Source organism: Octodon degus, unplaced genomic scaffold, assembly GCF_000260255.1.
Source record: "Octodon degus isolate 3935 unplaced genomic scaffold, OctDeg1.0 scaffold00037, whole genome shotgun sequence".
Taxonomy (NCBI): Eukaryota; Metazoa; Chordata; class Mammalia; order Rodentia; family Octodontidae; genus Octodon; species Octodon degus.
In genome coordinates, this window is record NW_004524613.1 from 14,780,027 (window position 1) to 14,795,378 (window position 15,352).

General features: G+C 50.7%; 1 protein-coding gene across 1 annotated transcript in view; it reads left to right on the forward strand.

Annotated features, from left to right (window-relative positions):
- L3mbtl1 (L3MBTL1, histone methyl-lysine binding protein) overlaps positions 1-15,352 on the forward strand; it is a 24,145-nt gene that overhangs the window by 7,095 nt on the left and 1,698 nt on the right. Inside the window, exons 7-20 of the mRNA XM_023714848.1 lie at positions 2,414-2,502; positions 3,008-3,112; positions 3,935-4,070; positions 4,429-4,520; positions 6,331-6,482; positions 6,918-6,994; positions 7,508-7,593; positions 7,768-7,878; positions 8,290-8,404; positions 8,828-8,927; positions 9,050-9,247; positions 9,342-9,391; positions 12,055-12,212; positions 12,638-12,700. Coding sequence (XP_023570616.1) covers positions 2,414-2,502; positions 3,008-3,112; positions 3,935-4,070; positions 4,429-4,520; positions 6,331-6,482; positions 6,918-6,994; positions 7,508-7,593; positions 7,768-7,878; positions 8,290-8,404; positions 8,828-8,927; positions 9,050-9,247; positions 9,342-9,391; positions 12,055-12,212; positions 12,638-12,700 — 1,532 coding nt within the window. The remainder of the gene's footprint in view (positions 1-2,413; positions 2,503-3,007; positions 3,113-3,934; positions 4,071-4,428; positions 4,521-6,330; positions 6,483-6,917; positions 6,995-7,507; positions 7,594-7,767; positions 7,879-8,289; positions 8,405-8,827; positions 8,928-9,049; positions 9,248-9,341; positions 9,392-12,054; positions 12,213-12,637; positions 12,701-15,352) is intronic.

Here is a 15,352-nt window from a genome sequence, read left to right on the forward strand (position 1 = left end):
CCCCTGAGCCATCTCCCCGGCCCTAAGTTTTCTTTTTTTAGAGATATTCTGTTCGTAGACTAAGTCTGAAGCATAGGGATCAATTTAGACACTCTTGGGCTAGGTTCAAAACAAAGACAGTAAACACAGAGAGAAGACCTAATACTCAGGATCAGAGGACTGAAGAATCCTCAGAAGGCTTACTTCCAAGTTCCTGGCTTATGTGACTGGCATTGACTAAGATAAAGAATACCAAAAGGGTCAGAACTTTGGTAAAGAAATTACAAATTTGGTTTAGTCAGGCTGAACTTGCCAGTGTGTCAGCCAAGAGCATCTTACCTGAGGAAGCAGGAATAAACAGAGGAGCATTTCTAAAAGAGAGGCTCTACGTCACAGCTAACCTGTGTGGTGCCTTTGTAGAAATCTTTAAATGGTGCCTCTTCTGAGCAGACCAATTAGGGAAAGTCATCTTTCCTTCGTGTAGACTCAGCCACATGGCTTAGCAAGAAACCCAGGGTATACTTCAGCCGCCCCCACCCCACGGCCAGATACCAGTGTGCATTGCGCAGCCACACACAGGAGGTTGGGACTTCCATGAGCTGAGAGATGCACCTGAAGCTTAGCCTGTTGTTCCCCAATGGAGAAAAAGATACAGGAGGCTGGAGGAAGCCGAGGGGCTTAGCTAGAGAAAGATTCCAGTTATTACCCAAAGGGCTAGTCTGTCCTCTGTCCAGTGGATTATAGTTCATCTCGCCTATCTGTGAAGGAGGGCACTATGAGCCCTTCCAATCACCTTAAGGCATTAGGAGACCTAAAGGAAATGATGTATATGAAGTCACTGAGGCATCTCTGTCCCCATGTTCTGGCACATAAGGTGTCAGATGTTGCACATACATGGCCCCCTCAACTGGCATAAGTCATGGTTACAGTAAGATAAAGTGGTGTGTGATCGTAAAATGTGAAGACTGCAGACTTGTATTATGTTCAATAAGAGTGCTGGGCTAGCACACGTACAGAATAGGGAGTGGCGGGGCCAATCGAAGGGTTGCTAGTATAAGAGATGGCAGGTAGACAGTACTGCCCAGAGGGACCCACTGTGGCATGGGGTTCTTAGAGCTTAGCCATGCTGGAGGGTAAGGGGTTAAAGGGAGGTGAACTCAGAACTGAAGTCCCCAGGAATGAGACAGACATGCCTGAGATGAGAGGACTAGCATCACAGCCTGAAGAATACGGCCAAAAGCAGAGTGTCATCCAGGAAGAAAGGAATGGGCAATATGAAGGGCTTGCATTGGAATAATTAAGAGATATTAGGCGGGATGATCCAGTGGCAAGAAACAGCAAAACAGACCAGGCTAAGCCTGGCATTCAAGTCTCTCTCCCCGCTTTCTCCTGCTGTGTAAGTATGAATGAATGTGAGTGTGGACCTGTGAGCTTTCTTGAGGTACACACCATAATAGACAGTAGATCTACTATGATGTGTTCAACAATGTGTTCTAGGAAGTATTCTGGGTCTCGGGCCGGGAAGAAGGCTCAGTGGAATAAGCACTTCCCTGGCAAGCGCAAGGGCCGAGTTCAATTCCTGGTTCTGCCAAAGTGTTCTGGGTCTCACTTAGGACAAATGACAGTTTGAAGAGATGTGCTCTAGATTAAAGCCTTGACATAAACTATGCATGGCATAAATCTCAGAGAAAGCATGATGGCTTGGCTGATGGCTTAATGAAACTTTGGTCCAATGGAGTCAGGCATTGAAGTTGGGACTTTAGTGTTTGCTAGAGTAACAAGAATTTTAGCAGTTGAAAGACAAATGCTTCTCCCGCCTTCCATGCTTACCCCCTCATTTCTCTTTTTCTTCTTTCTCTGAGTTAAAGTAGCACTGTGATAAAGTTCTCTGGCTCAGGGCCAGCAAGACAGCTCAGTGGGCCAAGTGCCTGCTTAGGCAAGTGCAGGGACTAGGGTTTGATCCCAGGCACTATGTGGTGGCACTGGCCCCCTGCCCCCAGGCACACTGGGGCAGCCACTGAGACCAGGTGTGGTGGCACACACCTGTAATCCCAGTGCTGGGAAGGCTGAAGACAGCAGGATCACTACAGATCAAATACATGAGAAAAAAAAATCTGGCTCAGGTCTTATTCCTCCTCTTTTCCCTTGTTACGTATCAGAGCAAAATATATCTCTATGGCAAAGGCCTTTTAGCTTGAGTTGCTGTTATCCAAAGTACTTCTGCTGACACTGAGGGGAGGGAGGGCTGGGCAGAATGCGGTAGCCCAATCTGAGATTAAGCCTCCCCTCAGGAGTCCGAGGCCCCTGGACCTGATGCCATTATAACTGTGTGGGGAGTGTGGGACTGTGAACAAGAGATGGTTTGGAATTTGGCCAGGGGAAAGCTATATATCAGATGCAGGCCAGGTGTCACCTGTCTGTCTCCTCTCTACAGCATCAGGTGAGAAGAAGGAAGGCTGGTCATGGGAGTCCTACCTGGCAGAACAAAAGGCCGTCACTGCCCCTGTCAGCCTCTTCCAGGACGTGAGTTGGGCCATTCCCACCAAGGAAGAACTTGTCTTCCCAGTCCAAGCACTCACCTCCAAACTCAGGCCTTCTGGGGTTTTCTTTCTAACATTCCCTGATGGGCTAGAATGAAAGGGAGAGATCTGACTAGAGGACCCGAGCAGAGAAAGCCCACCATAAGGGGTTTCCAGGTTGGGAATAAATAGGGAAATGGGACCTACTCACCACTGGGCCTTCGGATATTTGAATTCTGGTACCTTCTACTCAACTTGGTCCTGACCTTTCCAGGACTTGAGGAAAGTCCCTTATGTCCTTCCCTGGCATACCTACCTCAGATTGGTCCCACAACTCTTCTGTCCCTTTCTGGATCCTGCAGTTCGGGGATCTGTTGAGATCCCCAAGTGCATTGCTCCTTTGGTAACCCAGGCGGGTGGGGCCTAAAGGCAGCTCCTTCACCCCAAGCCCACCAGGCAAGGATAAGGCTGGATGGAAGCTGGGTCCTCTCCACTCTGTGCGTTGACAGTCCCAGGCAGTCACTCATCACAAGAATGGCTTCAAACCAGGCATGAAGCTGGAAGGCATTGACCCTCAACACCCGTCCATGTACTTCATCCTCACTGTGGCTGAGGTAAGCTGGGGCTTGATTATGCCCTTCTGATGTCTCTCAGTGCAGGGTGACAGAGCCCTTGGGGGCATGGAGGGACACTGTGCCCTGACTCAGAAAGCAGTTCTGAAAGGGATTGAATTGGAGCACAGAGAGAGAGAGAGGACTGGGGATGTTGTCTGCAATCACTGGGACTTCCAAGTTGTGCAGGGCATTGCACATGCCAGTGCTATCCGCTGGGTGGCAAGAGTGAGCAGGGCTGCACAAGGGAGGACAGCACCTTTCCAGCATAGAGAGGCCTCTCTGAGGGAGGAATGTGAATGAGTAGAGAGTTCCAGGAGGAAGCAAGGTAAGTAAAGGGTCTGGGGCTTGGACCAAGTTCTCATGTTCAAAGGCTTGCTATTATTTGAGCAAGACTGCAGAAGGAGGTGTAAATGGGGAGTGGTGACATGTGGCAACAGAAGGAAAGGTCATCAGGGACCCTGATCTATCCTGAGCCTTGTGGGCACCCTCCAAGTTTGGCCCAGGACTGGAGAGGACAAGCGATTGTCATAGAGTCCACACCCAGGACTCAGGGCTCATTGATGTGTGGACTGTCTTTATGGTAGGATGGGAGAGTGTGGGACAGAATTCAGGACAGGAGAAACAGACAGAGACAGAGACAGAGACAGAGACAGAGACAGAGACAGAGACAGAGACAGAGACAGAGAGAGAGAGAGAGAGAGAGAGAGAGAGAGAGAGAGAGAGAAATATGTTAGGGGACCTGCCAGAATTAGAGCCCCTGGGACCACAAGCTGTCGGGCATCCATTGGCATTGAGGTCCCTGTGATTCCCTCACTGGGCTAGGTGTGTGGCTACCGCCTGCGTCTGCACTTCGATGGGTATTCCGAGTGCCATGACTTCTGGGTCAATGCCAACTCCCCTGACATTCACCCTGCTGGCTGGTTTGAGAAGACTGGTCACAAGCTGCAGCCTCCCAAAGGTAAGGCCTATCCATGTTGGTCCTCACAAGGCAGTAAGTCCTCTGGCCCATCCCTTCGTCCCCCCTTTCAAGCTCCCCCATTTTCTGTCACAGTACCCTGTACCAAAGCCTGCCTCTTCATCATGTCCTGATGTGACTCTTCCTGGGGCCAAGCTAGCCAGATCCCCTAGGGCCATTTCCTTGCCCTTTGAGTGTCCATCCACCCAGTGGTCTCTTCCTTCACCATGGGATTCTGCACAGGCTCCTGAGGATCGTGAGGTCCTCAGGCCTGGTGATTCTGCAGCTTCCATGTGGGTTGCCTTCACCATGGACCAGCCTCTGCACAGCGCTCTGTTTGTTTCCCCCCCGAGGGGCCTAGGTTACAAGGAGGAGGAATTCAGTTGGAGCCAGTACCTGCGCAACACAAGAGCTCAGGCGGCCCCCAAGCACCTGTTCGTGAGCCCAAGCCATGTGAGTGCCCCTGAGCAAGGGTGGACACCACCCCACAGGCCAGAGTCACTGCAGCTAGCTCAGAATTTGTCCACTGGTACTCTCAGCTTTGTTCTGAGTTCTTGGGCCAGGGACCAAATGGGAGAAAGCTGCCTATAGGTTTTCACCTGGTTCCTTCCTTCCATCCTGTCTTAGTCCATGTTCTGTGCTTGTAACAAAATCCCCAAGGCTGGGTGCTATATACTGATAAGAAGCTTATTTAGCTCCCTGTTTCAGAGGCTGAGAGTCCAAGATGAGGTGGCTTCACCTGCTCAGCCTCTTGAGAACAGCCTTATGGTAGAGGCTACTACCAGAGGGAGAGTACGTATGGAAGACGCCACGGGGCAAGTCTGTAGCCGGAAGTACTCAGGGGTCAGGACTGCTTTGTAGTTTTTCATTTGTTCTTTATAGCAGTTCACAAGAACTAACCAGCTCCCTACAAAAACTACATTGATCTCCTCTGAGGGTTACATCCGCAGTGTCAGACCTGTCTCCCTAAGACCCACCTCTTTAATCAAGCCCCACCCCAGCCCCAAACACGGCAGCCTGGGGCCAAACCTCCAGCACAGGAACGCCTGGGGGACCAAAGGAGAGCCTGCCTTGCCTGAGTTCTCTGCTCTGAGCCCTGCCTGTCCGGGCACTGGTGTTTCATTGCTTGTAATCCTTCCCTTGCTCTGCAGTTCTGTGTGAGGTCAGAGGCTCTGTTCTAGGACCCTTATTTCCCTTCTTTTCTGCTAACATTGAGGCTGTCCCACTCATTCCAACAATTCGCCCTTGTTTTTCCAACAAAGGGTCTGAGAGATTTAAGGAATCCCTATTAAAAACATTGCCATATTTGCAGGGGAGATGTAATTCAGTTGGCAGAGCACTTGCCTAGCATGAGCAAGGCGCACAGCTTCATCCCCAACACACGAATAAACGAAACAGAAACAAACCAAAAAGAAAACCATAGTGAAGGTGCAGGGTCACCATCCTGAATGGGCTGGCACTCAGCGCTGCTTATGCAGGATCAGTGAGCCCTTCGCCCCAGGTGAGCACCAGAGACCACGCTAGGAGCTTTGGACCGGCAGTGTCCCACACGTGACTATGACAGGAAATGTGGGCTTTTAAGTCAAACTTTAAATCTTATCCCTGCCGCTGACTAGCATTGTGTTCAGGTTCAAGCTGTTTAACATCTAAAATGGAAATAATGGCTGGATGTGGGGGTGCACTCCTGTAATCTCAGAATTCAGGAGGGTGATCCAGGAGGCTGGCTGCAAGTTCAAGGCCAAGACCAGCCTAAATGACCTTGTCTCAAAAAAAAAAAAAAAAAAAAGCAGGACTGATCGTGCCTGTCTCATCCTGGAGTTGTGAAGGTGAAGGGAAATGATGTCTTGTGCCTGGGGCATGACAGATACCCAGTTAACACGGGGCCCCTACCCACTTCCTTCAGGGAAGAGACATATCCGTGCTTCTTGCCCAACTACCCTACATTCCCCAGCTGCCTTGAGCCAAGCCACATCAGGCCTCTGTAGGTAGTGGAGACTTGTATGTAGCCTGCCAGACTCTTCAGGTAAAGCATTGCCACTTAGCAGCCGCTTCTGCCACCAGAGTCCAGTCTCATCTGAGTGTGCCTGGAGGCTGGAAGTTCCTGAGTGGCTCAGAGCTCAGGTTGCGTTGTGCCTGAGGACCCTCATTCCCAGCCTATTGCTCCTCTCTTTTCCCCAAGAAGTTCCCCAGAACACTTACTTCTGTAGTTTCCACCGCTGGCTAGCCTGGCCCTAGCCACGGTAGCCCCTCTTTTTACCTCTAGAGTTCCCCTCCCCTGGGCTTCCAGGTGGGCATGAAACTGGAAGCTGTTGACCGCATGAACCCATCCCTCGTCTGCGTGGCCAGTGTGACCGACGTGGTGGACAGCCGCTTCCTGGTGCACTTTGACAACTGGGATGATACTTACGACTACTGGTAGTGGGAGGACCCAGACCTGGCCTGTGGAGGGAGGGGATGTCAGGAGCAGTGGGCAAGCACTTTACGATCTGAGGCATTGTGGGGCTCTGCTCAGTCTACTCCTGGCCCTCAGATCTGCCCAGGGTGGAAGATAACTGGCAGTCCTGTGGTTATGAGTTGTAGCATGAGAAATAGAGCTCAATGTTGCATGTTTCATCTAAAAATACCCTGGTTAAGATTAGCAAACCCTGTGACTCATGATTCTCCCTTAGATATTATCATGTTCTAGAGTATTTCTTAATCTGACAGTTTCCTGACTCTAGCACTAGCCACTTCTTTTCCTCTCACTAAGGAGCAGGAGAGAGAGGGTGGGCCTTGAATCCAGGCTGGGATGGATCAGCAGGCTCAGCCCTCGTGTTCCTCCTGAGCCAGCGATATGTTCTTCTGTTTCAGGTGTGATCCCAGCAGTCCCTACATCCACCCAGTAGGCTGGTGTCAGAAGCAAGGAAAGCCACTCACCCCACCACAAGGTGACTGTGTGGCCTGACCATGCTTCTTCCCAGGGCCTCATTCATGGGCTCTTTAGGGTTGGAAGGAGGGGACAGATATGGCCTGGAGCTCAGCTTCTTGGCCAAGGAGTTGAGAACCCTGTGATTTTAGGAGTGTCCTATCAAACGCTGACTCCATTGAGGGATAGGGGAGGAAGTTTAGATGCCCACCTCAGCCAGGGAGCAGGGAGCCCAAAGCCAAGCCAGGACATCCTTCCTCCTGGGAATTCTACAGTCAAGATTCACAGTGCTGGAGGAGAAGCAACAGGACCAGGGTGAAGGGCTCCCAGCTGGCCTTGGGAACTGTTGGAATCAGTAGTGTGTGCTTGGTTTTCACCAGTACCCATCTGCCTCAGGAACCCAGTGCAATGCTGGCTGTGGTGACATGGAAGGAGTCTGCGACTAGAGTCTGCCCCTTCCCTGTGCCTGATCCTACCTAGGGAAAGAGAGCACTTTCCATCACTGGTGGCTCAATACCGCATTCACCTTCTACAGATTACCCAGACCCTGATAGCTTCTGCTGGGAGAAATATCTAGAAGAAACTGGGACTTCTGCTGTGCCCCCCTGGGCCTTCAAAGTGGTAAGCTGACACTCCCTGTCCCCAAAGCTGAACTCTGACATGAAATACTCCGCATCCCTAGCTTCTCCCTTTGGGGAGGCCACAGTTTTCCCAGCTGCAGAACTTGGGTTCTCATTTTGGGGTCTCAGCTCTAATGAGCTGGGTCTCGGCCTGAAAGCAGCTATCCACCTACAGCGACCCCCTCACAACTTCTTGGTCAACATGAAGCTAGAAGCTGTGGACCGCAGGAACCCAGCCCTGATTCGTGTGGCCAGCGTGGATGATGTGGAAGACCATCGGATTAAGGTGGCTACAACACCCTAGGGTTGGGAGAGTGGAAAGGTCCTTAGGGCAAGAATTCAGTAGACTGGCTCCAGGTCAAGGGTATGGCACAAGATAGGAAGCTGAAGGTTTCGGATCTCATCATGACCTCATCTGTGTGTGACTTACTTTGGGAGACTTGAAAGTTACTTCTCTCTTAGTCTTCATCTGTGAAACAGGCCTACTAATCCTTGTCCTGCCGAAGGACTCATGGGAGATGTCAGTAGCTTAATGCAGGAAGCCCATGGGGAACACTGGACAAGACTAATTATTGTAGGGTTGGCTCCTTCCCTCTGACAGCCCCAAAGATGGGAGGCCCTGCTGGAGCCTCGAGGACCTCTTGGCTGAGCTGGGCTCTAGAGGAATGCCTGACTGCCGAGGGCCTTTCCTCCCCAGCTCCACTTTGATGGCTGGAGTCACAGCTATGACTTCTGGATCGACGCCGATCACCCAGACATCCACCCTGCAGGCTGGTGCTCCAAGACAGGACATCCCCTGGAGCCTCCTCTCCGTGTGTACCCCTATGCCACCCTGCCCCTTTCCCTTCCCATCAACCTCTGAAATCCCTCCCTTCCTATAGTTTGGCAAGAACTCTTGCCCCTGTGCCCAGGTCTAACACAGAGGGCTCCGGGGCCCACAGCAAGTTCTAGGATCCTTTTCCTCCCCTCCTAGGGCTGCCTGCTACACTAAGCAGGGCTTCTGGCCCCCAACTTGAGGGCATGGCCTCCAGGTTTCAGGAAAGTCTATGAGAACCAAGCCTTCCTTTGGCAGCATCGGCAAGATGTCCAGTAGCAGGAATGGTGGCACAACCTGGCCAGAGGGCCCTGTCCTCAGAGAACTAGTTCCTAGCATTGACTCCCATATAGAAACTATTCCTTGCCCTCCATCCTCCAAGCCTAGGGCTGTGTCTTGACTCCTCTTCCTGCTCCTCCAGGGCCCAGAGAACCCAGCTCTGCCTCCCCTGGGGGGTGCCCCCCTCTCAGCTATAGAAGCCTGCCTCACTCCAGGACCTCCAAGTACAGCTTTCACCACCGGTGAGTGATGGCGTCCTACCAGGAGGCCCATCAGGACTCACTGAGGCCTTCAATAGGGCCACACCTGGGAGGGCTGAGTGGGGCCAAGCAGATAGCCCATTTCAAGCCTTCTTCCTTCCCAGGAAGTGCCCCACTCCTGGCTGTGATGGCTCTGGCCATGTCACAGGCAAGTTCACAGCTCACCATTGCCTCTCTGGCTGCCCACTGGCCGAGAGGAACCAGAGCCGCCTGAAAGCGGAGCTGTCTGACACGGAGGCTTCAGCCAAGAAAAAGAACCCCCCTAACCTGTCACCGAGAAAGAAGCCTCGCCATCACGGCCGGTGCGAGGGCCAGGGGGTGTCAGGACCTGGGCTTCCTGGGTGCCGGGCCTCCCATCCTGATGCCCTGCCATGGACCTGGTCCCTCTCTCTCCAGGATTGGACGCCCTCCAAAGTATCGGAAGAGTCCACAGGAAGATTACCAGAGTAAGCCTTCATCCTCTGCTCCTATGTCCTCCACCGAGTGTTCACAGTGAGGGTCAGCAGATGAGACACCGGGGTGCCCAGAGTGGGAGAAAGTGGCAGGGAAGCTGCCTCTGAGATTCCTTGGAAACCTAGAGCAGGACCAAGAGCATGGACTGGGACCTCATTTCCTCAACTTGAAAACATGAGCAAAACCTACCTTTCAAGTCAGTACCTAAAACAAAAATTACTTCTCCTGTTTCTGAACACCTGCCTTGGGCCCAGCACTGTGCTGAGTGCGTTAGTCCCAGCAGCATCCTATAATATGTCTGAGAGAGGAGGAATGCAAGGCTTAGAGGAGAAATCATTTGCCCAAGGTCATTCACCTTGTGAGGGGCTGAACCAGGATTCACTTGGACCTGACTTCTGCCCCATGCCACTGGTATAACAGACAAGCACTCAACCCAAAAGTCGGTTCATGTCTCCATCCCCTTTGGCCTAGTTCTCATGGGCCATCATGACAAAATACCACTGCCTGGGTGGCTTAAGCAACAGATGTTTCTTGCTCGCCACTCTGGAGGCTGGAAGTCAGGGTGTCAAGAGGAATGGTTTCTTTGAGGTCTCTCCCTGGCTTGTGGATGGCTGCCTTCCTGCTGTCTCCTGGCATGGTCTCATTTCTGTGTGCAAGCATCCCAGGTGTCTTGTGGGATGGTTGAATCTGCTGAGCCTCAGTGTCCTCATTTGTCACACATGCTCACAGCAATAGTGCCTGCTGTAGGGTGGGGCAGGAAGTCCAAATGAGGGGATCCCATACAGTACTTGGCATAGGCACCATGATTGTCATTATCAATCTGTACCTCTGGCCCGACTCCTCCTCACTGCCATTTCATACTGTTTCCTGTTGGTGGAAACAGAAAACACTTCCTTGCAGCCTCAGGCCTAAGTAAGGAGGTCCTGGCCAGCTTCTAGGCCTCAGATGAAAATTTTCAGGAATGGAACTCTAGTTGAAACCTCCTCTGCCCATCATGGTGCCCCACTTCCTTGTAGGACCAAGTAGTGCCTCCAAAGCGTACCTCCCAACTGACTAGAATTCTTGGGAAGTGGGTCTTTTCTACCATTGAGGCTGTTCCCCAGGGAAGGGAGGAAGAACTCATCCAAGGCCATGAGGCCCTTTAGGGACAGAGTGCAGGTCTGTGCCCTCTGTGTGGGGCTCCTCTGCTCTATCAGCAGGCTTTTGCCCATTGGTCACTCTAACCCTCTGGAGAAGAGTTCTCTCACACTGTGGAAGGCCTCCTCAATGTGGGTTCTGGGTTTGCTGCTGACTTGTTCTTTAAGGAGATTTACCTGGGAAAGACAGGGCTTGACTGGGCTTCCTGTAGAGGCTCCAGAAGTTCAGATGTTGAAAGAACCAGTGGAACCACTTCTCACTTGTAGTGTGGCAGTAGTTAGGTAAGAAGCTGTGGTTGCCTGTCAGAGCCTGGCTGGGTTCTAGGAAGACAGATAAGAAAAGAACCCAGGCCTGGGAGATATTTCAGTAGAATAAGTGCTTGCCTGGAAAGCACATCAGCCTGAGTTCAATCCCTGATTCCGCCAAAAAGGAAGAAAAAATCCTGCCAACAGACTTGGTGTTATCCCCCAAGCCTATGCTAGTCTGTGAGGAGAACCACACTCAAGGCTTCAAAGAGGAAGCTCCTGGGTGGATGAGAGGCCAAAGTGTGGCTAGGTGTGGGTAGGTCTTGGGGAACCCCAAGCATGCCCCTGTAGGTCCTGAGAGAAGATCACTGATGGCACAGGGGAAGCAGCTCCTTAGAGACACTAAGGAGGGCTATTCAGGTAGGCAGATATTCAGGTTGGGGCTGGTGAGCAGAGGCAGCAGGAACAGAGCCCTAACTTCCAGGCCCTCAGTTTTCATGGGTGACGTCCAAATGGGCAAGTCCTCATCTGACCATGCCGAGCAGCATCAGTCATGAGATCCATACAGCCAGTGTAAGGCTGGTGGTCAGGAGCCAGGGCTTTGCAAGGGAGAAGGAAGTGACAGGCAGTGTGGGCTTAAGGAGCAGGCCCATTCACCCTGCAGTGCCAGAGCAGACAGGCCCCAGGGTCCCCCTGGCTCGAGGGGCAGTGAGCTGGTCAGGCCAAGGGCTCTTAGGAAAGAACAAATAGAACACATCTCTGACATCAGAGCTGAGCTTACTGAGTGTTAGGGACCACTTGGATGCAGGCATGTAGAGAATGGTGTCTCACAGGGGTCTAGTTCAGTGGCACAAGTGCTTGCCTGGCGAGCTGAAGGTCCTGCGTTCAATTCCTGGTACCAAAAAAGAGAGAAGGAGGGAGGGAGGGAGGGAGGGAGAGAGGGAGAGAGGAAGGAAGGAGGGAGGAGGGAGGGAGAGAGGTATCTCTTGAGATGCAGCAGCACCTCTAAGAAAACATCTTTGCAGGCCCTGAGGTGCTGCGACCTTAGAGAAAAGGGCTGAGTATCACTCCACACAGCTGGTCCTAGCAGAAGTAGGGAGCTCTGGGCAAGGAGTCAGGGCATGTGGTCACCCTGGTGGCTCTGCAGGCTATTGGAAGAGGCCACTGGTCTTGTCCTCTCTGCCACCCATCCTCCATGTGGTGCGGGTGTGAGCCGGCTCTGGGGATCGGCCTGTCTGCAGCATCGGTGCTTGGCCTCTGCCTCTGCTTTCCAGCACTTGCTCCTGATGTCATGCAGCAGTCCTTCTTCATGTCAGCCTTGTCCACCCACCCGGACCGCTCACTGTCAATATGCTGGGAGCAGCACTGCAAACTTCTGCCGGGAGTAGCCGGGATCTCAGCTTCTGCAGTCTCCAAGTGGACCATTGAGGAGGTGAGGAGCTTTTCACAGCCACCTCCTCTTCCTCCTCCTTGCTCCTCCCTTTAGCCACAGCCTGGTGGTGGTAGGGTACTCTGGAAAGGCCCTAGGCAGGTGGAACCTGTTCTCTTGACTGTTGCTCCTGTCCACTGTCCCTTCCAGCTGCCCAGCAAGGCTGACAGACACTGGGCGTATGGGGCAGGGGGAGGCATGTTTCCCAGTGAGCTGAAAATGCAGCAAGGAGCTAGGCACTAGCCCTGGGCCTCAGGAGCAAGGGGCCTCCCCTCACGCACCTGCCAGTCCAGGGATGTGAGGATGCTCCCAGGCGGATGAGAAAGGCAGCACTGGCACAGCTAGGACACACCGGGCCATAGCAGCCAGCCCTTCCCCCACATTCCCAGCCCCAGCACTGGGTCAGCATATCTTCTTTGGTTTCCAAGGTCTTTGGCTTCGTTCAGACCCTGACAGGTTGTGAGGACCAAGCACGCCTCTTCAAAGATGAGGTAAGGTGCAAGAACAGAAGGGCCCACAGTGACAAGGTCTCTGTGTCAGGGAGACAGCAGGAAGCTGGTGCCCCACCAACACTGCCCACTCAGAAAGGGAAGGCTATCTGTTACTCCCCTGAGACTAGTCCTGGTGACCTACTTTTCTAGGAAGAATCTGGCATGGGCTGTTGCCCAGCTTGGGGACACTGTATGTTCAAATCATCTTCAGGAATAAAAGCACATCCTAGAGACAGAAATCCATTCACTCCTTTGCTTTCTGCCTAGTCTTCCAATTGCCAAATTTAGCCTCATCATTGGTAGTCAGTAAATTAAAGTGGTTTTCGTTGGTTTGATTAGACTTGATGCTGGTGATCGAACTCAGGGCTTCACACCAGCTAAGCATGCACTCTACTGTTAAGCAATATTCCCAGCACAAAGATATTTTGAATGACACAGTTACTGCTATGAACTGCAAAAATCCTGACACATACTTATAGTCAATACACAAGAGCTGTACAAGCGCCTGTGTGGCAAGCGCAATGTCCGGAGTTTGATCCCCAGTACAAAAAAAAAAAAAAGCTTAGCAAAAATAACAAACAATGAATTATTGGTAAAGTCTCAGCTTTGGCAAAAGTCTGGGTTGGATTTCCAGCTCCCAATTTGAGCTACGTATTGTCTTTGAGCCTGCATCTTGTCCTTAAAGTGGAGAGAAAGTGAGTATAATGAGCTTGAACTTGCAGGATCATTGTAAGCATTGGACAGGAGGAGGACTCACTGTACCACAATGTGTACTGCTACCGTGTGTGTAAACATATATGTGTGTGTATACATTTATATACACCACCATACTGCTGTGTATGGATATCTAACTTACAATATGTATGTATCAGTATATAGTGATATTTACATGCCACAATTAATATGTAAGTACTGAGAGCTAGACATCAGTATTGTAGGGTCATATATAAATTATATTACTATATGGGAAGTTCAGATACCGTGGAGGCTCTATACAAGTAGTTCCAACTTTTAGTACACAGTTGCCCTTCAATAAAGAATTATACTATGACTCTCCTAATTGGAGAATTTGAACTGGAAGGGATTTTTGAGTTTGTTTATTTACTTATTTTAGGTAAAACTCTTTATTTTATTTATTTTTTTTATTTTCTTTCTTTCTTTCTTTATTTGTGTGTGTGTGTGTGTGTGTGTGTGTGTGGTACCAGGGATTAAACTCAGGACCCTGTGCTTGCCAGGCAAGCATTTATTCTACTGAGCTATCTCCCTGGCCCTATTTTATTTTAAAGAGAAAAAATTTCTGAACAAGGTAATAGGAGGGTAACAATGGTTAACACATTGCATATAAGACCTTTGAGTTTAATGTGTAGGGATGTTTTTTTCTAAAGAATACAAATGTCCCTCCTATATATCCACCTCTGCCCAATACTTTGTCTGCTCTGGGTCAGATGGCCATACGAAGGAGACCCAGCCTCTTTCTCTCATTCAGGCCCAGAACAGCTGGTTTCTCTCTCTGATCCTAGGTGGTGCGCGCAAGCACGCGCACACACACACACACACACACACACACACACACACGCACGCACGCACACACGCACGCAAAATCATGTGAAGAGCTCACCTGACCAGGCCTTTCTGGAACCTTCCCACTGGGTGTGCTAAGGGACAGAAGCAGAGAAGGAGGAAGAGGAGGAGGAAATTGAGAAAGGGCTTGTCTTAAAAGTACATACAGTGTCACAAGGTTTAGGACATGACACTTGAACCCAGCCCTTCAATCAAGAAATAAAACACTTCCATGCCCCTTTTAGTCAGTCCTCACTCCGAAAGACAACTGTTCTGATTTCTATCACTGCAGAATAACTTTGCCAATTCTTGAAGTTGTATAAAAGAGATCAGATACCACATAGTCTTCTGGATCTTTCTGTTGAGTGTTTTTGAAGTCTTTCTATATTGGTTGTGCGCTCATAGTTTGTTCATTGTTGACTAGTGCCCTGTGTTATGAGTGTTCCACAGTTGTCCTGTTCATAACCACTTGGAGAGGTTTCCCTTGGCCAATCCCTAGCGCTGGGGATGCTCACTCCTCCACAGCTGGCCTCTTCCCTTCCTAACTCTACCCATATGTGTGTCCCTTAGAATTCACACCTATCACCATTTCCCAGATTTGCCTCACCTATTTTTGGACAAAGTAATTGTAAATTACAGACATGGCATGTCACCCCTGACTACTTTAGGCTGCATCTATGAAACTAAGGCCTTTTTCTGTGTAACCACAATATTGTCATCCCACTAACAGATTGACAGTAGCGCCTTGGCACCATCCCATACCAGGCTGTACTCAAATCTCCTCAGTTGCCTCAAAGCATTTTTTGCAATTTTTGGACCAGATTCAGATAAGGCCCACATAAGTGATTTCTGCTGATGTTTCCTAAAGATCATTCTAGGATAGCACCCCCCCCCCTTTTTTTAAAAATCATTTTTCATGACATTTAGAGTCTTGCAGAATGTTCCCTTCTGGACTTGTCTACTTGTCTTGTTTCCTTGTGATGTTGCCTAATATGTTCCTCAATTGCTTGTGTTTCCTGTAAACTGAAGGTCAAGTTCAAAGCCTTGGTTAGGTTTAGGTTAAATCAATCTCTCTCTCTCTCTCTCTCTCTC